The sequence below is a fragment of the Crinia signifera genome, chromosome 7 (genome assembly GCF_055691185.1).
Source record: "Crinia signifera chromosome 7, ASM5569118v1, whole genome shotgun sequence".
In the NCBI taxonomy this organism is placed as follows: domain Eukaryota; kingdom Metazoa; phylum Chordata; class Amphibia; order Anura; family Myobatrachidae; genus Crinia; species Crinia signifera.
In genome coordinates this window covers 82,541,946-82,565,574 of record NC_139223.1, presented here as the reverse complement: position 1 = coordinate 82,565,574, position 23,629 = coordinate 82,541,946, and the positions used below count along the sequence as shown (strand labels likewise).

General features: G+C 39.9%; 1 protein-coding gene across 13 annotated transcripts in view; it reads left to right on the top strand.

Moving 5' to 3' along the window:
- RBFOX1 (RNA binding fox-1 homolog 1) overlaps positions 1-23,629 on the top strand; it is a 665,898-nt gene that overhangs the window by 512,318 nt on the left and 129,951 nt on the right. For all 13 annotated transcript variants that reach the window (XR_014450771.1, XR_014450772.1, XM_083153392.1 and 10 more), the window contains one exon: positions 16,546-16,678. Coding sequence is in view for 11 of the 13 variants with exons in the window: in XM_083153392.1 (XP_083009518.1) it covers positions 16,546-16,678 (133 nt within the window). In the remaining 2 variants the exon portion in view is untranslated. The remainder of the gene's footprint in view (positions 1-16,545; positions 16,679-23,629) is intronic.

Genomic DNA, 23,629 nt, shown 5'->3' with positions numbered 1-23,629 from the left:
CTTGTCGACCTAATGACCTGTCGAACTAATGACCTTTCGACCTAGAATCATTTCGACCTTTTCCCATGTCGACCTAGAGTCATGTCGACCTTTTAGCAATTCGACCTAATGGATTCGATGTAATGACATTCGACCATAATGCATTCGACCAAACGATCCCAACCCCTTTAGACAATTAGAAAGGAATGATTTCTCAGGGAAACAGTGCACCTTTACTGGCTGTGCTGTAAGTGCTAATGCATCAGTCAGTCTCATATTGTAACAGTACTAAAAGTGTAAAATGGCAACTGATTCACCAATGAAAAGACCTCATTTCTAGACTGCAAAAGATCCAACACAGGTCCAATACAGGGAAGACGATGTTTTGCCTCATTTTAAAATACAAGCCTGGTGGGAAAACCTAATTCTATGCTCAAACCTAATTCTACCCTCTAATTCTGTGAACAGCAATGACATTTTTAACAGGGTAAATAAATATGCCCCTTAGTCCTCAATCAGTGTACTGGACCAGAGAGAAGCCACCAGAAAAAAAAGAGAGACAAGCCTTACTATGATATGGGTGAATGTGAGCTTAGAAAGTGCAGTACTGGTTCTATTATGTTTGTGTATTTATTTATTATGGTATATTTAACCTTTTCCTGACCACTTATTTATATTATATAAATGTGTGTTACAGCCTATATAATACACCATATATAATGTTAGATATTAAAAATGTATTCCACACAATATAAAACATGTACTGTAATGTCCAGGTCATTATTAGGTTTTTCAAAGGCTCCCCGAGACTTGCGCACTTGCTCCAATGTTCAGCAGAGTGCACTTCAACACCCCTCTAGAAATCCTGCTATTGCCATTGCACTGACTTTACAAATATTTTATGGAAAAGACTTATGGAACAACAATAATATTTTGCTCATATCTGCTTGTGTCACAGCAACCAAATTCTGACAATGTAGATCTGACTGATATGTCGTAGTAAAATGTGCAGATGTAGCAATCTGCCTTTAGCATAATGAGTGATCATGCACCATTCAGAGTGCTGATTGTGCCATTCACACCTAACTCTGCACCACTGGGTTTGAACTACAATGTATTACTTCTGAACACATAGTACTGCATTATGATTAGGAGTGTTCACAGATCTGTAGTGGTTCAGGAACTTGAAGGGTTGATATAGAGTACAGTAAAAGATATTTGCTTTAGTAGATTATTCTTTCTTATTGGTTTTGCTGACACTTTGCCTAATGTGCCTTATAAATGTATAGCTATGTAATAAAAACAACAGTGAAAAGTGATAAGAAAATGCAGCATGCTACTAATAATAAAAAGATAGGAATTCTCTGATAGTACTTGAACTATTTGCAGAATCACATCTGGTTTCACTGCACATAAATTGCTTGAAACATGGGGGGCAAACCATGAATTTCTAAACAAGCTTTTTATCCCCTACAAAAGCACGAATAGATGCTGGTACATTGAATTTAAAAAAGTCTTTGTTTTTAATTTTTAGACCACTTTTATGGAAACTCAATGCCCATATGCTGCTTGAGCACAAAGAACATAGTTTATGGCAGCAACAGTTTTATTATCAGATATAGAGTTTGATTTACTGATCCCGTCAAGGTGTTCACATTTGCCCATGTTGATTTCTTTCAAACTTATTCCAACGTGCACACATTGCAGGTTTATTGCAGTATTTGGCTTACACCACTCACCATAACTCACCACTTCGATAGGCCATTACCTCTTTCTTCCAGTAAATTGAATAAGTGTACAGTAGCTACAATATGCTATAACATATTGCTGCTTGTTGCAGTACTGTAATGTATGTGCATTGCATCAAATATACTGCACATGTAATGAGGTATACTCTAACTGTACATTCATTCTCAAATGTGCCTTTACTTCTGCATACAGTATAAGCAGAGGCGGAACTACCATTGGTGCAGCAGGTGCATTGCACCAGGGCCCTGCGGACTAAGGGGCCCAGTGCTTCCCAAACCAACAATGAGTTATAGTGAACTTGGGTTGGAATGAAGGAGAGGGGCCTAAGTTATATTTTTGCCCCTGGGCCCAGCACCAACAAGTTCCAGCACTGAGTATAAGCGATACATCAAACAAGGTTTCCACCAAGGGGCCTGAATATCATATCTTGGCACCAAAAGGTAGTGGGACTCTTATGTAAAATATTCCCTATACAGGTTGTGTCTCCCATATCTGAAATATGGAGGACCAGAAGTATTTTTTAGATAGCAGATTTTTCTACATTCTGGGATATTTGAAGACCATATTGAGATGTGTCGGGTAAGGGACTCAAGACAAATCCCGTACTACATAGTACAGCAAAAATCTTAAACTGGAGGCTTGACTGCAATTGTCACATTAATCAAGGATACCTAACTCTAGAGAAATTGGCATTACAGTGTATAAGAGATTTGTTCACCCTTAGTAGAGGAATATTATTATAAAGATACACTGAGGGAATAATTATTTGACTTAACATCATTGAATAGTATGTTGGGATGATATAAATGCTTTCTAAAAATAATAATATATGTTATTATACCTAGACATGTACTGTATATGTATTATATGCAGTATAATTCCAATAGAACTGAAGCTAAAATATAGAGACCAAAGTGCATAGATTTTGTCCAAACTTTTAAGTGAGCATTAGACATATTTTAATGTATCCAATCTTAAAATTCACAATAGTCTCTGAACATCTGCAAAATCTGATCTTTAGCTCCTGAAATTGTCAGCCAGTAGGATATAAATGATCCTATCTGTCCCATCTCAGCATGTTTCCTATTATACCATTTTATTTCTAATTTATTGTCCAGTGTCTATGATAGATTGTCCCAATAGGTGTTCCCTTCTCTGTAAACCATAAAAATAACGAGAATTTAGTTTTCCTGCATTGCTGTAATTTTTTATTTTATATTTGTTTGTTACAGAACCATTTCCCATCACAAATTAAATCCACACTGATGTGACCTAGATACAGTACATTGCTAATGTCTTCAGATCTTTTGAGTTTAGGGAAAGTCTTTAGTGTGTGGTGCTTTTGTGTGGAAATGGTTCAGAGGTTAAAGTGTTATGCATAATATGTATTCATACATCCATTTGATGACACACCTTTCTCTAGGCATATGGCATTCTCATGCAAATTTAAACCATTGCACAAATGAAAAGAATAATTGCCCATTACTGCGCTTGTATACTTTTATGGGTTTGATGTTGGATTTGCCCCCCTGTTGGTTTTTGCATCTGCCACTCTTACATCTATTGCATAGCACTAAAACTTTAATATGCAGTTTACAACCTGAAGTATTTGTAGGTTTGTATGCTTTGTACGATGTTCTAGAGTTCAAATACACTGAGGATTTTATTCTTTGTCTCAGGTTGTAAACATGTTTAATGCAGGTTTTACTTAAGGTGTAAAATATGCAAATTAACAAAACTTATTGCAGATATTCATTAAGAATGAGTGTGCTATTATTCAGCTGTGTTTTCAAATGTGTTGCATTCTAATTGACTTCTCACTGAATGCTGCGAGGAAATATAGATGTAATGGTTGGCTTATTAACAAAGGAAAGTGACAAACATTTTAGGGTAAACATTCAGCAACCACCAGTAACAGACCTGAATGTGACTCATTGGTCTTGACTAAGAAGTGAGATTGGTAATTTGCCATTTTGTTTATTGTATTTGTTTTTTTAGAAAGTGCTCACCAAAATAACAGCATTTATACACTTTGTGGGTTATTCTGGTTCACTCACAAAGGCAAATTCCTTCTCAAATGGACAAAACCATGTGCACTGCAGGTGGGCAGATGTAACTTGTGCAGAGAGAATTAGATTTGGGTGGGGTTTTACTTCAAAGTGAGATATATATTGCAGTGTAAAAATAAAGCAGGCAGTATTTACCCTGCACAGAAACAAAATAACTCACCCAAATGTAAAGCTCTCTGCACATGTTACATCTGCCCCCCTGCAGTGCACATGGTTTTGTCCATTTTAGAAGGAATTTGCCTTTGTGAATGAACCAGAATAAGGGCATTTGTTTAAAGACATAAAAAGGGAAACTGGATTTCCACTATTTGTTCTTTCGCTGGCTTAGTTAAAAACCCATGGACAACCCAAGACCCTTTATTCTGTTTTCATTCTGTTTTCCCTCTGCACATGTTCATTTCTGTGCATGTGCAGATGCTGGGTGTGAGCAGGTACAGCAAACTGCTAGTTCGCCTTCACATTCACACCTACCAGTGCGGGTGGGGGGTTTGGTGCAGTGGCGACGGGCTGTGCCCATGGGAATTCCCAGCATTTCATGGGTGTTCCCATGCAAACACTGGGTGGTCCCATGCAAATTAGTCCATAGTCCATGCACCCAAGACTGCAACTGGATTTTTATGCAAAACATTCATTCACAGCCATGCGGGGGGAATTCGCTGAGTGTGTGTGTGTGTGGGAGTGGCGGCTGTGCGAGCGGTGGGTGGTGTTTCATCCACAAGCAATGCTGCAAATTTTGCAGTGTTGTGTGTGGACCAGTTTAACCCCCTATGTGTACAGTGTGGGATTTAGTGATGTGTTGAAGGGTATAACTCTAGCCCATTACTGAACAAATACTGATCAACAGGTTGCAATGGCAATAGAAAAGTGTGAATTGCTTTTAATTACAGAGTGCAATTTATACGCATTGGTCCTCATTAGTGTTGACTAGAGAGTGGGCCTAATTCAGCTTCATACGCTGAAGTGTGGAAATCGGTATTCGGCTACCAACTGTCTTAAGCAGTCTAAGGTCTGGCGGGGTGAGTCAGTGATATGTTTGCAAGGTGTTTACATTGCATTGGGGGGGTCACAGTCTTGAAAATGCAGGCATCAAATGGTCTATTTGCAGGGGGGCAAATGGTCTGGAGACATAAGAGTTAACTATGCGATACTTTGTTTCATTTGTTTAATAGTCCTGCTTCCTTCATTTTTCTAAAAAAAATCTTCCACTCTTTGCTTTGATTGTCCCACTTGCTACATTTCTGGAACATACTGTACAAAAGATATCCAGCATAATAAATTAGTCAGTTTTTACTGATTTTGGGACACTCAAGGTAATGACTTTGTTGTTTTCTATGTAAGATGTATCAAAATTAAAATGCTAACTATTGCAACATGATAGTTCAAGAACCATGTCATAGCAATCAGAATCAGAATTAGAATCTGCTTTATTGGGCAGGTATACTTGCGTATACTAGGAATTGGATTTGGATTACTGTGCAACTGCCGGTTAGGTAACAGTTAAAGAGTGACAGTACAGATATACATAACACATACAGGTACAGAATAGGCTAGATCAGTGGTTCCCAAACTTTTTAAAATCACGGCACACTAGAGCATCAAAATATTTTCAAGGCACCCCTAGGCCAAATGCTTATCGAGAAATTCAGAAAAAAAAATATTAAATTAAGTGCATTGTGTTTATATGTCACAGTTATCTGGTGAGGGGCAGGATTTGCTCCTGTTTGTCCACATATGTTATGATTGGCAGCCACTAGCACTGGTTTTGCCTGGTACATTGACCATAAATAATATGAATTGATCTTGGTCCACCAACCCAAGGCACCCCTGCAAGTGTCCTGTTGCACCCCAGGGTGCCTAGGCACACAGTTTGGGAACCACTGTGTGGATGTACCCTGGGGATTATAGACTTAGGGAACATATATTCGTTGAGCTGCACAGCGCCTAGGTAGCCATCAGCAGTGCCACTGGTTGCCGCAACAGCCAGGTAAATCACAATATAAGCAGAGACAGTACAGTTATCACACAGGAAACACATACCCGCTGAGCTGCACAGCGCCTAGGCAGCCATCATCGGTGCCACTGGTCATTGAAGCAGCCAGGTAGGTAACAATATAAGTAGAAACAGTACAGTTATCACACAGAGAATATATAACCGCCGAGCTGCACAGCACCATCAGCGGCGCCACTGGTCATTGCAACAGCCAGGAAGGTAACAGTTGAGCAGAGACAGTACAGTTATGCAGTGTACAAGACAGGGGAGAAACAGAGGTACATATTGCTGAGTGGCAAAGTTCCTAGGCAGCTATATTGTGGTGCCATCTTGAGCATACTGTGCAATTATAGCAGTAGAGGGCTCAACAGGCCATCTCCTCTATAACACTCAGGAGTCAGCCAGCATGGATGGATCCTGAGGCTGTCCTGCTGTGGGGCTAGGGGGGGGGGGCAGCATGTCAGGGGCCCTGGTCTGAGCCACGGCTAGAGGGAGAGCCAGTGTGTGTGGAGGTGGGGGAAGAGTCAGTGAGGCCAGGTGAGGGGGTGGAGAGTCAGTGAGACCTAGGGCTGGAGTTGGGCCCTCTCTGGGTCGAGGTCCGCTGCCCCAGAATACTGAAGCCATACATCCCCCTTAGGGCTTCTCCAGGGGGGTTCACCCTGGAGCTGGGAGCAGACTGGCTCCTCCACCACTACCGAGCATCTAGGGTCCAGGTGTAGCAGCCGCGGCCTCCCATCCAGCCAGGGGTCCTGCTGGCTGGGATGGTGTTACCACACCTGAGGATCATTCTGGGCACTGTGGTGCCACCTGAGACTCTCTGTGCTACTGTAAAGCTCCTGCACCCTTTGTCGCTGGGCCCAGGGGTCATACCAAGGGCCACAGCTGTGGCACCACCTGAGACACTCGGCGCTCTTGCAACCTCCATCTCCCCATCTATCCTCCTCCCTCCTTCTCCTATACGTGAGGCTCCCCCTTTCCGGGGGCTGGGGATGGAAGCTCTGTTGGATGGGTGCCTGAGTGTGTGCAGGCCCTACCGGGGGTACATTTATTTTATTTGTGACCTGTTCTTTCATAATAATCAGAATTATTCACTACTTTTTTTGCATAAGGCAGTAATTAGACTTTTTCGAATACCAAACTAAAAATTTATGTTAGCTTTCAGAGAAGACTTTAATTAGCAAGTAATACTTTAGTGTACAGCACATGTGAAATGCTGTGCTATAATTGTGTTTGTCATGTAATTTCTAAAATTAATTAGTAAGAAAATATAGGAATTCACAGTTATTGTTTTTTTCTTAAATTTATTCAACATAAAATATACTCAGCTTGTAACAACACCAAGTGCAATTTACTAAAACACGTTACTTTTGTTTATAAATTGATTTCAAATGAAATGTTTGTAATAATTTGTCCTAACAATAGAACACCATCATATTACTATTAAGAGATGTTAAAGAGTCACAATGCCTTAGTTCATATTCAATTGAAAAAGGCCATTTCAATAATCCTAAAACCAAAAACCAAGTTTTGAATATATCATTTTTGGATCAACCTCTATAGGGAATATATATTAGGGGGAATACTCAATTCTCCAAAATGAGCCTAATTCAGAATCGATCACAGGGGAATTGTATTTTCAAAGTGGGCAAAACCAGGTGCACTGCAGGTGGGGCAACTGTGATATGTTCAGGGAGAGTTAGATTTTGGTGGGTGTATAGAAACTGAATATATTATTGCAGTGTAAAATAAATCATCCAGTATTTACCCTGCACAGAAACAAAATATCTCACCCAAATCTAATCTCTCTCTCTGCACATTTGTCTCGCCTGCAGTGCACATGGTTTTGCCCATTTTGTACTGCGATCCGGTCTGAATTAGGCGCAATGTTCAGCTACTATATACTACTTTTATACTGTAACTCTATAACAAAAGGTTGGATGCAGCCATAGCAAAAGGTTGGATTAAGAGGTCCATGAAAATCCCGTTATGTCTGCAGTTCCATACACAGCAGTTATGCAAAAAATATGTTAATGTTGCAGCTGCTAGGATTTTCTACAGATGCCCACTGGGGCAATGTTTTTCCTTTACATCGAAAAGCTCCTCCCATAACCATTCTGCCTCTCTCATTGTAGAGATGTGCATATATATATATATATATATATATATATATATATATATATATATATTATGCATGCATTTTCAAGTGCATGTGCAGTAATAGAAATGGATTTTTCATTGCTACAGCAAACTTGTGTCCAATTTTCAGAATTCTGATTTCAAACTTTTCAATAGCATATAGAGCAGCTTTTGCTGCCTTTTTAACTTCCAAGGTAATCTACTCTTATGTATTGTAATCTGCAAAAATGCATTATCTTTCCATTTTATGTCCATTCACTTCCATCGATACAAACACACTTAAGACAGAGACTGAGATAATTGATTAAATTTATTGCATGTGCTGAGAAGTCCGTATTTAATTTAACTTTAAGTAGTTTCTGATTGCTGCAGGTCCTTTCCTAACTACATTTATTACAGATTTAAGTGCTGAACATGTTTATGAAGTTGTTCGCCAGTAACCTTTGTGTGAGTGACAAATTAAAGTAATCTGTTTTGCCGAACGTTAAAATTAGCTTTCTTAAAAATGTATATACAAGGTAATGTACCCCCTGCTGTAAATTATTGTAGATGTCACAATGGAGTTCCATGGCTCTATAAACCTTATAAGACAGTATATTCACTCAGATCTCCAAGGTGACTTCTAATTTTCATTGCAGTAGTTTACATTATGAGGTACATTAATCCTCCAAAACACAGGCTTTCCTAATAAACGCTGAACTGGTGACATCACAAGTTACAGATTTAAAAACAAGATTGTATCAATAGAACTTTAATACAGACATAGATTACAGGAGTTCATTCCCTTAAAGCTGTTAGTACAGTATATACAGTACTGATTTATCTGTGCTCTACCTAGCCAATATCGAGTATATGTGTACTGACAAAGATACGTTTTTAAATAATTGTCTACCTGGATTATCACAGTTTTTAAGACTACTGTGTAATTTCAGAATTTTTCAGGGCAGTAAAATTTAGGTGTAGGGCAGTATGGATCATCATTTACTCCAAAATTTGCACCTGGTTTCTGCAGTTGTAAAATGTATACCTCATATAGAAAATATTTTTAAATCCATATAACTAAAAATTACGCCCTGTACACACAGGGCTAACCTGTTCTTATGTTGAGGGATGGGCTTAAGTGCAATCGCTTAGCACACATTGCGATACACCTGCGATGCACACTGTAATGTGTGCTGAGGGATCTTTGCAGACAGGGCTTTGCTTATTGTTCATAGGCAAAGCCTCATGATCTAGCAGGAAAGACAGTGCAAGCACTGTCTTTTCCTGTGGGTGATGGCAACGCGTGAGACTAGGCGGCTATAACTAGGGCTAAACAGGACAGTGGGGCTATACCAGGGGCACTGCACATGCAGTGATTAGTGTTCCATTTTTAGTCATAACTCTTAGAAATGAGGCTGTAATTGCCCTGTGTGTATGCCTATTTAGACTATCTTAAAGGGGCGTGATTAGCTAGCACATTCGAGCATAAATACACATTGATGCAATTGTTCCATTATTCCAAGTACAAGAGGCTACAAGGACAATGATATTTTGAATCAATATGAATTTTGCTCTTATGCAGAACTCTGAATTTTGTACAGCTGCATGCCTTCCATCCACATTTGAACAGTCTTAATTTTTAATGACTATTCCACAGACCCACAATAAGGACTTTGAGCTAGCAGGTGTCTACATAATATGCAGCATAAATTAGTCCACTAAGGAAATGCAGGTGTTGTCATAGCCCCAGTATGCCACTAACATCTATTTCAGTGTTAAGTCTCCTCTGCTTACCTGAATACAATATATATATATATATATATATATATATACACACACACACACATACATATAAAGCGTTAAGTACTGTAAGGGATGCCATCAAGGTGGTGCTGTTGCACTTGCCCAGCAGTCCTTAAAGCCTCCTGCAGGCTATGGCTTTGCCTATAACAGCCACTTTTCCCCAGCGGATTAGGTCCACCAGGTACTGGGGTGCCTCCAGGTATTATGATGGACAAAGCTGCAACAGGAGGCTGGGCAAGGCAAATGCAGGACTGGACTCAGACTGGGACACAAAAGGAAGGACCAGAAACAGAAGGCAAACAAAATACACTGAGTCTATTAGCAACACAGTACTGGTAAGCAAACAGGCGACACAGACAGTGCATATATTATATAGCTGAATAGACACTACTAGCAACACAGACAGACACTCAGCAGGACTGTGGGCCAGTTCTGGTTACAGACAGACAAATGGGTGAACACACAGATACATAAACAGAAGCTCTTAACAGAACCAGTATAGGCTGGAACACCCAGGATCAGACACTTGCAGGGAAATAGCAAATTAAGCATATCTCAGGGTAACACAGGGTAGTCAGGATTAACTAAAATTAGGATCATCGTTAATCAGGAAAGACTGAGTATGATATGCTGCAATAGCTAGAAACAAGCAGTATAACCAGCACAGAGCTTAGGGCAGGCTGGGTAATATAGGGAGCAATATCCGGTCAGAACAGCTAGAATGGACAAGCCCCCTAAATGAGGAAACTCACTGCAGGTGAGCAGCCTGACACACAAGGCAGAGTGCTAATTGCCAAACTATGGCCCTTATTCTGGTTGGTGCGGTAATGTCGGCGTGTGGTCGGTCCGCCGATGTTTAGTGTCTGCGCATGTGCAGAGGCGTCTCTGCGCATGTGCGAATGGGACGCCCGTCCAAATTCCGCATGAAATGTGTACACTACGAACAGGGGGTGGAGAGGGGCGTGAAGGGCTGTTTGGACTCATTAACATATGCATACGCCCCGCGTTTCATGGGCGTTCCCATGAAAACGCTGGGCGTACGTATGGTAATGCGGTCGTGACGCACGTGCAGGGGGCGGACATATGACATTGCCGGATGTCAGCTGCCCGCCCAGATCCCTGCTTTTGCACGGAGAAATGCCCGTGTGGTCTGAGGTTGCGGGAGCTGCCTGACCACTCGGTCCTGCATTCGATGGTCTGCGACCATCGAATGATGGGGGAGGTTCCCTGAGATAGAGGAGGTGTATTCATGAGAAATACACTTGCGGTCCGTTCGGACAGCTTCTTACCGCATTCGGACGGAGTGAGCGATCCGTACGAAAGGTGGAGTTTAGGACGCACGGTCCTGCCCGCATATTCGGCTCCGTCCGCACAGACCAGAATAAGGCCCTATGTGACAGGTGAACTGCACACAGAACAAATACCGGAGTCAGGCTGCATTTACACAGACCCATCAGAGGTGGCTCGTAACAAGTACATTCTTTCAACTAGACATTTTTTTGTAGCTCATGTCACTTTAAGCATTGTGGTCCATTGCCTCATGTATTATTTTGACTTTGCTATTACTTATATGATGTAACTGGATGACATCATAAATCAGAGGTTTGATGTTATCCTTTTTAAAGGATTGAAGGACAATGCTTGTTGTTCAGCAATTTGAAAAAAGAGAACATAATAGTCTTGAAACTTTGAGGGGAATATTACATGTTCTGCTTTATTTATTTTCCATTTGTGAATAGAGAACTATTTACTCATTTATTTTCATTTCCTTTCTTTCTCCAATCAGGGATTACCTACTACATAAGCATAAACACATTATGGTTGTCAGAAGCAATTTGACCTACTGTACCTGTAGGTGTGGCTCCATAGGTGGGACTTCAGAACAGATCAATATTAAAATTGAAAAGCCACAACAACTGTCACCTCACACACACCCAAACATTGCTGACCAGAACTCAGGGGCAGTTAGTGTAGCTCCCCTATTTAAACTTTCAACTGTACTAGAGGCCCCCAGAAAAGTAATGAGTAGTATCATAAAATTGAGAAGCCTAAAATAATAACATTTAATTTCACAGGTTACTACAGCACATAATTTTAATGAACTAGTAGTATTCATTTTTTTCCTTGTCTATATATTATTAATGCTCTTTATTTAATGCTTGCCAACACAAACTATCCAATACATTTCCTATAATTCACATTGGTTTCCCTTAAACACAATGCTCTATTGCTCTTCATTGTTGACATTCTGTTTTATGTTGTATCTCAACATCTAAATCCTGACAGAATTACTGTAAACCTCGCTCTTTGCTAAAAGGAATCTCGTAAAGCCTGGAAGGTACTGTAGCCAGGTGATAATGGATGGGTTAGCATGATTTCAGTAATGCCTCTCACAGGCATTACAACCCATGGTTTCAGTAGATCATAAATGTTCTTTTTTGTTTTCTCATTTCCCTTACTTCAAAACCTGCTATTCTGCCATCAAGAAATATTACAGGCAGTGAAAGACGCTGGTTTTCTACGCCTTACTGGAAATATAGTGCAAAATAATTAAATAATGCAAAATGAATGTAGAACATCCTGAACACATTCATTTATAAGCTTCAGTGGAACTTTTGCTTTCCAATTTGTAGATAGTATATAGGTTTCATTTTGAAAATTCTATTTTTCTTATGCTCAGTTTTCTGGTTTTCTGAGACTGTATTATTTGACACACTGAAGTCATTTAAAGAATGTTGCAATAGGTTACAAAAAGGGCTTCTCATTGCTCACTAACGGAAAATGAAGACGTTGGAAAGGTGAATCCTTTCACAATGATACGGGAATTGGGTTAGGGAATCATTAGTTTATTTGGGAGACAGAGAAAATGGTTGTTTTGATGAGTTTGCATACAGTTTTGTATAGAAGTTTTAAGGCATTAGCATTAGTTTTATATAGAATATGGGATTTAAAAAAAAAAAAATATATATATATATATATATATATATATCATATTTTAACCATAGTTATGTTGGAATTCCATGTTAATCAAATTGTACAGTAGAACTGGCTTTTTGGCATACAGAATACTGAAGTTCTAGTCCAACACCAACATCAAATACACCCCTCAACTGCACTGTGTAAATTGCAGAGGAACGTAAATTATATGACAATTGGCTGGTACAGTCCACAACAATCAGGACCGTCCCACCTACAATAATTGGAAGAGCTGGGTAGTATATATAGTAGCAATGCCAGGTCACGTTTATGCACTTCACTGTGAGTCTGGTTTCAGATTCTGCAATCAGAATCAATAAAAAAATATATAAAATAGAAATAATTTTAATATAATATTTGTTTTTATAATTTAGTATATTTAATAAATAAAACAAGAGTTGATTTTTATAATAAATTATTTTCTGGGACATCTTATCAGCTGTTGCTATTATGAGTATTGTCTTTTCCATAGGGAAGCTATCGCAGGAGAACCATCATGATAAATAGGGAGAAACCCTAGAGTATATCCAGTAAGAACTGGAATTTTGCTGGATTAAGGGCTCGATTCTCATTCATTTGAAATCCCCTTAATCTTTTATGAAAGCTTGTCCATTGTTTGCAGAATGATGCCAATATAATCACTAGCATTTATATTCATAGTGTAGTGAACTGTGCTTACATCCAGGATGAAAATATATGTTTCTGCTTCTGCCATGTTATAACTAGTTCAAAAAATCTTCTTTCATGGAGTATAATTTTATAAATGTCACAGAAAAAGAATATAAACTGTAATAACATTGCTTCAAAAAACTAAATGATAAACTGTGTGTGCACTTTTGTATGTTTATACGTACCGTATATACTCGAGTATAAGTCGACCCGAATATAAGCCGAGGCACCTAATTTTACAACAAAAAGCTGGGAAAACGTATAGACTCAAGTGGTACCCTAACTCGAGTATAAGCCAAGGGGGGGCTTTTTCAGCATAAAAAATGTTCTGAAAAAGTAAGCTTATACTCGAGTATATATGGTATGTGCTTTTTGTACGCATTTGTGTATGTTACTGTGTGTGCAGCTGCACATGTACTTGTTGGACAAAGTTTTGTGTTTGATCTTTAGAAATTATCTATTATAATTCATATGAAATATGTATGAAAATATGAAGAGAATAGTTTGTCATAATATCATTAATCCTATTTAAGAAGATGCAAAAACATATACTGTATATTAGGTTAAGACCCCACCAGTGGTGGATTACACTTTAGACACATGTATTTAGCATTTTTTAGTACAGAAATGCTGATAATTATAAAATAACTACTTAGTTATTAATGAATAATTATTGAATTCTATGCATATCATTTAACCAGAATCACCTTTTGTTACAAAGAGGTTTCATTTGTCTAGAGCATAAGTGACCCTGTCATTGCTGACCCCAATACCCTTTCTTCCCGCTTCCACAAGATATTGGTTGCTTTTGGGCACCATGTCATCTGCCACTATGACTGTGTGCCATCAGAACCAAGTGCCAGAGGTGGAGAGACACATGAGGAAATGTATCAATAATTCTACATAGAAACATAGAATTTGAAGGCAGATAAGAACCACTTGGCCCATCTAGTCTGCCCCTTTTTTTAAAAAGTATCAAAGTGGACAAGTGGCAAAGATGCTCATGTCATTTTCTAGCTAACATTTATAAACTACTTTTCATAAAATGAAAGGTAGTGGATGGTTTATATGGACAAAGTATCCACTATTTAGAATGGTTGATACATCTTCAGCTAACAGTCTGTGTCTGTGGAATGGCAAAGAAGACTGACTGCATGGGTGTAGGTAGAGTCAGAAACAGGTGTCAAGGAGGTTGTGTGAGAAAAAAGATGACTACAATAACAAATGCATGTTTTATGTGGTGCCTGTATAAATAACTTGTACCACAAAATCAGTGGCGTAACTAGAAATTTTGCGCCCCCCTGCCAAAAAAGTTTCTGGCGCCCCCCCTGCGATATATAAATTTTTTTTAACCTATATGCTCGTTGCCGGGAGTTGCAGGCACTGTGCGCACTGAGCTCCCCTGACAGAGAGAGGGGGGGGGGGGAATATGGTCAGAGAGGGGGAGTGATGAAGGGCAAGGAGGGGGGAACAAATGGTGGGCAGGGAGAGGGGGATAGATGCTGGGCAGGTAGAGGATGATAGATGCTGGGCAGGGGGAGGGTGGTACATATGTGTGGAGAGAGAGTGGTGCAGATATGGGCAGAGGGTGGGGAGGAGACAGATGCTGGGAAGGCGGGGACAGGTGCTGGACAGAGAGGTATTGGGGGACAGATAATGGGCAGTGAGAGGGGGTACATTCTGGGCAGGGAGAGGAGGAGCATAAAAGTGCTTGCTGCCTATGGGTCTGGTAGTAGTTTTATGCAAGATCCCCACTGCAATAAACTGTGCAAGTGTCACACGGATTCACCAGGCTAATCCTCCTGCCACCTAATTGAATTCCCTGGGAAGTGTTCAGCATCCTGGCGTTTAACATACCAATGCTGGCATCCCGGCACCAGAATCTTAACATTAATTAGAATGCCGACTACTGGGATGCCGAACGTAAGTATACTGGGGCGGGTTAGAATCATGTTGAGGAAGGGGGTGTTATGTTTGGGCACTAGGGGGGCAATAAGGGTTAGCCTGCGGGTGGGGAAGGTTAGCGTTAGGCTGCAGGTGAGGGAAAATTTGAGTTAGGCTGCAGGGAGGGAGGGTTAGGTTTAGGTAGTGAGGTACAGGGGTTAGGGTTAGGCAGTATTTGGGATGGTTAGGTCTAGACACATATAAGGGGTCGCTTAAATTTAGGATGCCTGGGCAGGGGTGGGGGGTTAGGTTTAGGCAGCAGGTACAGGGGTGAGGGGAAGAATTAGGCTGTGGGGACAAGATTCCCTCCTTTGGGATGCTGGTTCGGTATTCTGACTGCCGGCATCCAAAATGCCGGCCATCTGTCTGTATCCTGAATTCCCCCCATAGTCTACACATATTCTAAGCAAAATGACACCCCACACCAGCAAAGCTTTCATATGTCACACTGACACATATATTTTGTGATAGATAGATAGATAGATAGATAGATAGATAGATGCTATAGATAGATAAGCTCTCCCCTCCCTCAAGACACTTACCTGATTAATGAAAAGGTGGAGTAGGCATGCAGCAGGGTCTTCTGCTCTCTGGAGTATCTTCACTCCTGACCTCTGTGTCTCTCATCCCAGCCTCAGGCTCCTGGGGTTCATCAAAACTTCCTCCTTCAGCTCCTCTGGCCAGAACTGAGCACTCCTCCGTTAGGCCCCGCCCCCTCTTCCTCTCTCTACCCGGCTCTAGTGTTTCTATGAAATGAAACTTTGGCTGCTGATTGGAGGACGGCGGCCATCTTTTTGTAGCCCTTTGGGGGCAGCCATTTTTATTAGCTCCGGCTACAGCAGCTGCCAGCTACAGGAGCAGCAGGACCAGCCTCTGCCTAACAGGCAGCAGCCACGATCGTGAGTGTGGGGGGGAGGGTTTTTTTTTTCACTGACATACACACTGTCACACACTCACTCAGTGATGTGCCGGCACCCAGCGCCCACGCAGCCCCTGCTCCTCCAAGCAGCAGCGGGGGCTGCCTTACTGTATCTACGCCACTGCACAAAATGTATTTAGAATGAGATGTAGGTGATAAATAAATAGAGAAAAATTAAAGAATGTGATATGCCTAAACATATGATCTGATTGTACAATATTAACTATTATTGCACTAGGCTTTATGTTTTATGTGTGTGTCTTTATGTCTTTTTTTGTGTAAGGTGTTTTGTAAATTAATTGTTTGGATATACTTGTGTTCTTTTACAGTACCTGGTTTCCCCTATCCAGCTGCTACAGCTGCCGCTGCTTATAGAGGGGCACACCTCAGAGGCAGAGGCCGTACAGTCTACAACACATTTCGTGCGGCAGCACCTCCTCCTCCAATCCCTGCTTATGGCGGGTAAGAAATATATCCCTTTTTATCCTATTATTATATTTTCCCCAGTAGCAGAAATAAACTATTTTAAAGAAAAATGCATGCTGCTCTTGTCTTACCATAGAAACTAACGCAGCATGTTGCCAGGCCAAGTGCCTGAAGTTGTGCACCTTGCACAGACTATTGAAAAATGACTGTAATTTGTTCTGTCATGGTTGGTGGCTTTAAGCATTTGATATGTCACATGTTGTTATGTAAATTCCACTAGAGCTTAAATGCTGTGGAAACAAAGAAATTGTTACAATTGATGATGTATCTTTGATGATTGCAAACATCTGGTCATTAAGGAGTTTGTATGAAGCTGAGACTCTGAAACTCCCCTCAAATTCTTATTAATATGGTTTCAATGCTCCAATAAAATTCATTTATATGTTAGCTTAGAATGCAGGTGTTTCTGTATGGAAATATGCGTTGTTGCATACAGTCCACTAAAAAATGCAAATAGAAAACAACTAAAGTCCAACTTTGTTATTATTTATGTAAAATGTCTATTGTTTGAGTTCCATTGCTTTAATTTAATATGCCCAGCTATTTGAATTTTATTCAGTTACGATAGGAGTTTATTATGTGTCATAACTTGTGTGTTGTGGATAGAATTAGGGGTATAAATAACATTGTCAAAGGTAAATTAATACTGCATAAGAAAAATATTATATGGAATAAAAAGTAGTCAATGTAAAATTGTATTGAAATAAGTATATAGCACACATAAAACACTTGGCATATTACATTTGTTTATCCATACACTATTACAAGTCTAACAAAAACAGGGTTTTTTTTGTGTTTTTTTTTAGATATAAACTTTTGTGAAAATGTTGAAGTTAGCCAGCCATGAACTAACATAATTCCTTGTTAGCTGCCACTCCCTGAGATACAGTATTGCTGAATTATGACTGTTTTGATGTTCTATCAGGGAAGGACTATAGTAGAGAAATCGAACCATAGGAATTTCTAGTGGAAGATTTGCATTGATAGTATTTTTTATTATGTAGCAGGCAAATATAAAATTAATTTAGAAAGGGGTATTATCAAAGAATGGAGAGATATACAACTGTGGAAAATAAAATACCAGCCAAACAGCTTCTGCCTTACAATTTACAGACTGAATTTGTAAAATGACAATTATGTGCTGAATGATTGGAATTGCATCTTTCAGAATTTTATCTCTCTGCAAGCTTTGATAAATAGATTACGACTTAATAGAATAATAAATCAAACATTTCCATATTTAGGAACCTCAAAGTTAAACAGAATTCCACATTTCCTCAGCTTGCAAATGCATTCAAGTACTATAATAGTATCTACTATGTAACCGCTGTGTAGTTGAAGGTTGCTCCTGGAATTTATTGGATGTCTGATGGGACTTGTTCAATCACCTGCAACCATTTACTGCTTGTCATTTTACAGAGTTTTAATGCATTGTATAAATGAATTTAACTTTAGATTGTTGTACCCTAATTTTTTCCAATCGCAACACGAATCTGAATTCCAAAAACACCCCCATAATAATAGAAGTATTTAAACAATTCTGATAACATAAAAAAATCACAATCTCAATGACTTTGGAAATGAATGCCAGTGTGAAAAAATGCACTGATAAGTACAGTACAGTATGCATTTCCCAGATTAGCTGGAGTGTTGTAAATAGAGATAAAAGTGTAGGTAAATTATCCAGAATGCTTGAAGACTTTACATATTTGCCATTTTTGCCTAATGAAAATAATCATGATTATAATCGATTAAAGTACATCTGAATATTTGTACTTTCACATTTCTACTCTCACTAAGGGCCTGATTCTGGTTCACTCGCAAAACCAAAATCTCTTTGTCGTGGACAATACCATGTGCACTGCAGGTGGGGCAGATGTAACATGGGCAGAGAGAGTTAGATTTGGGTGTTATTTTGTTTCTGTGGAGAGTAAGTATTGGCTGTTTTATTTTTACACTGCAATATAGATATAAAAATAGAATAAACTGAGCACAATAAAACCTGGTGCAGATCCAACCTGCTGCTGTTTATAAGGGATACTCAACCCTTTGTGAAACAGGAAAATGCAATGTGTATGGTTTAAACAGCAGTTTTGGACCAACCAAAATATATATATATATATATATTTACTCCTTTCTCTTAAATCAATAATTCATTTATTTATTCACATAAACACACAGAAAGAATCCACCGGACGGCAGAGATATATAAAACAATAAAATATACCAAATAAAAATGCGTTACCATACACAATATAGTTATCAGTCATATTGAAATACAAACCTAAATCTAACTCTCTCTGCACATTTTACACCTGCCCCACCTGCAGTGCACATAGTTTTGATAGAGAGAGAATTTTCTGTTGTGAGTGACCAGAATCAGGCCCTAAATTGTTTAGCAGAGTTTTTATAAAATCTATGGGAAAAACAAACTCATGGTCATAACTAATTTTGTTTTTTTTTGTAAGAAAATTACTACCTTAACGTATCCTAAGGGGGGTAATCAATTTAGACAGGAGAAATAGCAGCAGGTGCCTATTAAATGCTGTTGTTACAGACAGCATTGAAGAGGCAGCTTGACAGAATAGACCCAGCTTTAAAAGCAGTCAGGTGCGTTTTGCCGAAAATGCCCATGGATTTTCAAGATCATGGCCGGATCTCAACAATCCACGGTTGCTTTTGCAGACATGCCCCCTTTTCGCTGATCAGCAGGCAGAATATTGAATTCCACCTGGTGATAAATTGGAGAGCAGACTGAAAATTGGCCAGGGTTCTGACTGTCGGGACATTCCGACAGTCAGAACCTGGGATTTAATAACCCCCCCTAAATGGTTATTCTGATACCTGCATACTATTCTCTATGAAGCCGTAAAATGTTCCTGACACAAATAAATATTTTAGAATGATTTCTGATTCTGCATTTTATATATCTGTATAATCTATGCCAAAGTCAACATTAACTGGAGCATGCAATGCAGAAATGAACATGTAATTATGCACACTGTGTTCTCAAGTGTAAACAAAGAGAGAAAAGCGGTATTATGTAAAAATCCAACATGGATCACAGAATTATTATTATTATTAGTAGTAGTAGTATTTTTTCTATTTGAACTTTATCTAGTTTGATTTGGCAGTTAAGCATTTTGTTCTTTAGTATATAAAGAATCAACATTATTTAGAATATACAGTATGGCATAAAAGTGTCCACCATGAGTAACTCTGCACCTTTATATTAAGAGCCGGTTTCAGGATTGCTCATAGTGATCCTAATTTGGCCCAGCCCCGATGGTCAGAGTTTGAGCATGCACATATGCATTTCTGCGAAGGCAGGAGAAATCATCCAATGATCGTGACCATCAAATTATATCTCCTGCTATTGCGTGCATGCAAGGGGATGTGTTCTCATATACTACTCTTCACATGATATCGAGGGGATTTGGAGGTGGGAAACCAGCATTCAGACAGGCGGCGGGTGGCCTTAAGCTGCTCACTAAGCAGCAAACAACCCTGAAAGTTTATTAGATAATGTTTTAAATCTGTACACACACAAAAACACACACACACATATATATATATATATATATATATATATATAACAGACTCCTGTTTTGCGCCCTTCCTTATTAATAGATGTTTCTAGGCTGCCGGACTTACAAGTACCTCTTGTTGGATGAGGTAAAGGGAGAGTATGGATAACAGTTGTAAGTTGGCGCCCTTGGTTAGCCCTATTAATGATTGGGTCTAAACAACCTTTTAACTTATTACGAAGCAGTAAAGTCCAAAGATTATAGTCCAAAATATATATTTATTAAAAAGTGTCTTATTTACCACATCGGTCATGGTACTTTTGGACCACACAGGATTTCAGAGATTTTCTAAACAGCATAACAATCGTTCCCAACACGTTTCGTCCCTATAGGGACTTCATCAGGGGATTGTGAAAAATCATTGACTTGGTCCTCACGATTCTCAAGGGTGGGATGTGTCCCCTACCGGGGGTTATTTGTATAATAATTCAGAGAGGCGATATTGCTTATAAACTCTCTCTCTCTACGCCGGGTTTTTTAGGGTTTTTTATCCTTGTTAGAGGTTGAATACATGCGAGGTAATATGGAGAGCTTTAATAGGTTTTAGAGGTTCTAAATAGTTGCTCCATGTGGGACATGTGCCTTGTATTAGATCGAACCGTCCTAGGGAGATATCTCTGCTGGTCGGTGCCAATGTGCACTTCAAAAAACAGGTATAGACTGTGAAAAACCTGTGCTATGCCCGGAATGTAGCCTTCACTATCCCTTTGGAGGTGTGTGCCTGTGAAGGGATCAGTGAGAGTGAGCATATATATATATACAGTCAATGAACCGGCACTCCCCCTGTGCCTAAATTGCGATCCTTGCCCTGGTGCCTTCCTGGAATCCTGTCAGCAGGCAGTCCCCATATACATCCAAAGAAAAGGTGGCACTCAGAGATGTATAGTGAATCCAAACAAAGGTGAATTTAATGAACTTGGCAATGTTTTGGGGCTGCGCCCCTTTCTCAAGCCACAACAAGTGAGTTCACTTGTACTTAATGTAACGTTTTTTTCTTAATTTCTCAATAAGTAACATTTGGCCTAGGTGTGCCTTGAAAACATTTTGGTGCTCTAGTGTGCCGTGATACAAAAAAGTTTGGGAATTGCTGTATTAGTGCCATTGCCGCTGCTTCTATGCATGCAGCTGTGATAGCAACTCCAACCACTTAATTAGACCCAATGTCATTATATTACACGCATAGGCGAATTTAGAAATACAGATGGAGCTGGGTTCCCTCTTGCTGGTGAATCGCCAGACTGTCACCGCTGGCGATCCGCTGGCAGCCCGGCTCTCCATCTGACTGAGACGCACATGCGTCTCAGTTTCTGTGCGGCGGGGCAACGGGACCCTGTCTGTGTCCACTTCAGGGAGACTGACAGGGTTGGGGGGGTGCGGGGAGGCGGTGGGACCCTGGGTGACCGGCGACAAGCCGGCGGGGACCCGGGGGGACCGTGCGAAAGGGGATGCGTGCGTATCTCGTGCGCACATGTCCCCTTTTGCAGATACAGATGGCAGGTGGCAGGGGATGGTGGCTGGCGTCGCCATCGCCATCCCCTGCAAAGACAAGCCCGGCTCCATCTGTATGGTAATGGATGGTCCCAAATTAGACCACTAACACAAAATGGATCTGCGCGTGGAAAAAAATGGTGTGTGGCCTCATTTGAGGGGGCATGGCTTAACAGTGCAAGTCACTCCCCCAAAGTATGCATACCCAGGACCTGGGGGGAGGGGGTGCAGTCTGCTTGCCATTGACTTATATATGTTTTTTTAAATAGTAAAGGCAGGGCAGGGTGGGGGGGACATGCTGCCTGCAACTGGCACACTTACACTTACACTTTTAGTGTGCCGCAAGCCAGTACTCCATCCACTATAATTATATAAACATATATATATGCACACACAGTATCTATCTAATATATATATATATATATATATATATATATATATATATATATATATTCTCCAAATAAAGGCACTCCACACAGTAATTGCAGGTAAAAAAGCTGTATTCAGATGCTCCACATAGCCAAGTACTTTCGGAGCCTCTGCTCCTTCCTCAGGGCATGGGCAACAGCTACCACAGGAATAAACATCAACAGTGTGTCCCCGACACCCCCCTACAACAGGGTGTCCCTGACACCCCCTACACATAACAAACATTTATACTTTACCGGCATGCTGCCTGCAACTGGCACACTTACGCTTTTAGTGTGTAGCAAGCCAGTACTCCACCCACTATAATTATATAAATATATATATGCACACACAGTATCTAATATATATATATATATATATATATATATATATATATATATATATATATATATATATATATGTAAGCTCCTGATAACCAGCCTGCGCCAGCCCAGGGGATCTGGTGATAGTTCAGGTGGACAGACAGGCACTCCATCTGTATGCCATGACTGTTGAAGAACAAATAATCTCAAAGGGTTTCATCACCTTAATAATGTGTCCTATCCTCTGCCCTTTCAGAGGAAATTGTATATTATTTTAGATTTTACAAGTATCCATAACTGTAATAATATAATTTAGCAAATCTTTATATGGTACAAAGAGTACACTTTTATCAATAATAGCTGTTATGGAATAACAAAACAGAACCATCTTGGACATTTAAACTAGGAAAACCATACCATTTGTAGGCCTAGTGGTCAGAGCAGCAGTACAGGTATAATTCATTGCAAATTTGCATATAGGCATACTCCTGATTTAAAGGGTTATGGTGTGTTCAATCTGGGATTCTGACTGTTGGAATCCTGTACTGTTTTCATCCAGTCTGACAGCATATCGACAGTTGGAATTCAATGTTCCAGCTGTCAAGTTTCAGATTGTATGCAGATCGGTGAAGATGCCTGCAGATTGTTGAAAAAGGACCGACAAAACAGATCCGACTTTTTAAAAAGTCAGATTTGACACCCTTCAATGCAGTTGGTATAGATTAAAATGGCTCAGGAAAACACATAGATACTGATTAAGAGGTGTACAGATGGAGCACCTGTCATGCTTGCAGATCCTGGAGATGCTTTCTTGTTTTTGTTTTGTCTTAAAAGTGTATGAGCAAAAATAATACAGATTTTTTTATACCTAAACTTTTTATTTAGTATATAAAGCAAATAGTTATATTTACCACTATATTTGTTATCTGACATGCACCTTTGTATCTTTTCTCTATCCTTCACTTTCCTCTACTAACAGTGAGGCAGAGGCGTAACTCTGGGAGGCAATGGAGTCATCTGCAGCCGGGCTCCTGCTCCCAAGGGGGTACCTCTCCTTCCCTGACAGTTTGAATCAGTTAATTGAAGGCTGTCGATATTGCTTCTGTGGCTGACTCCCCCTC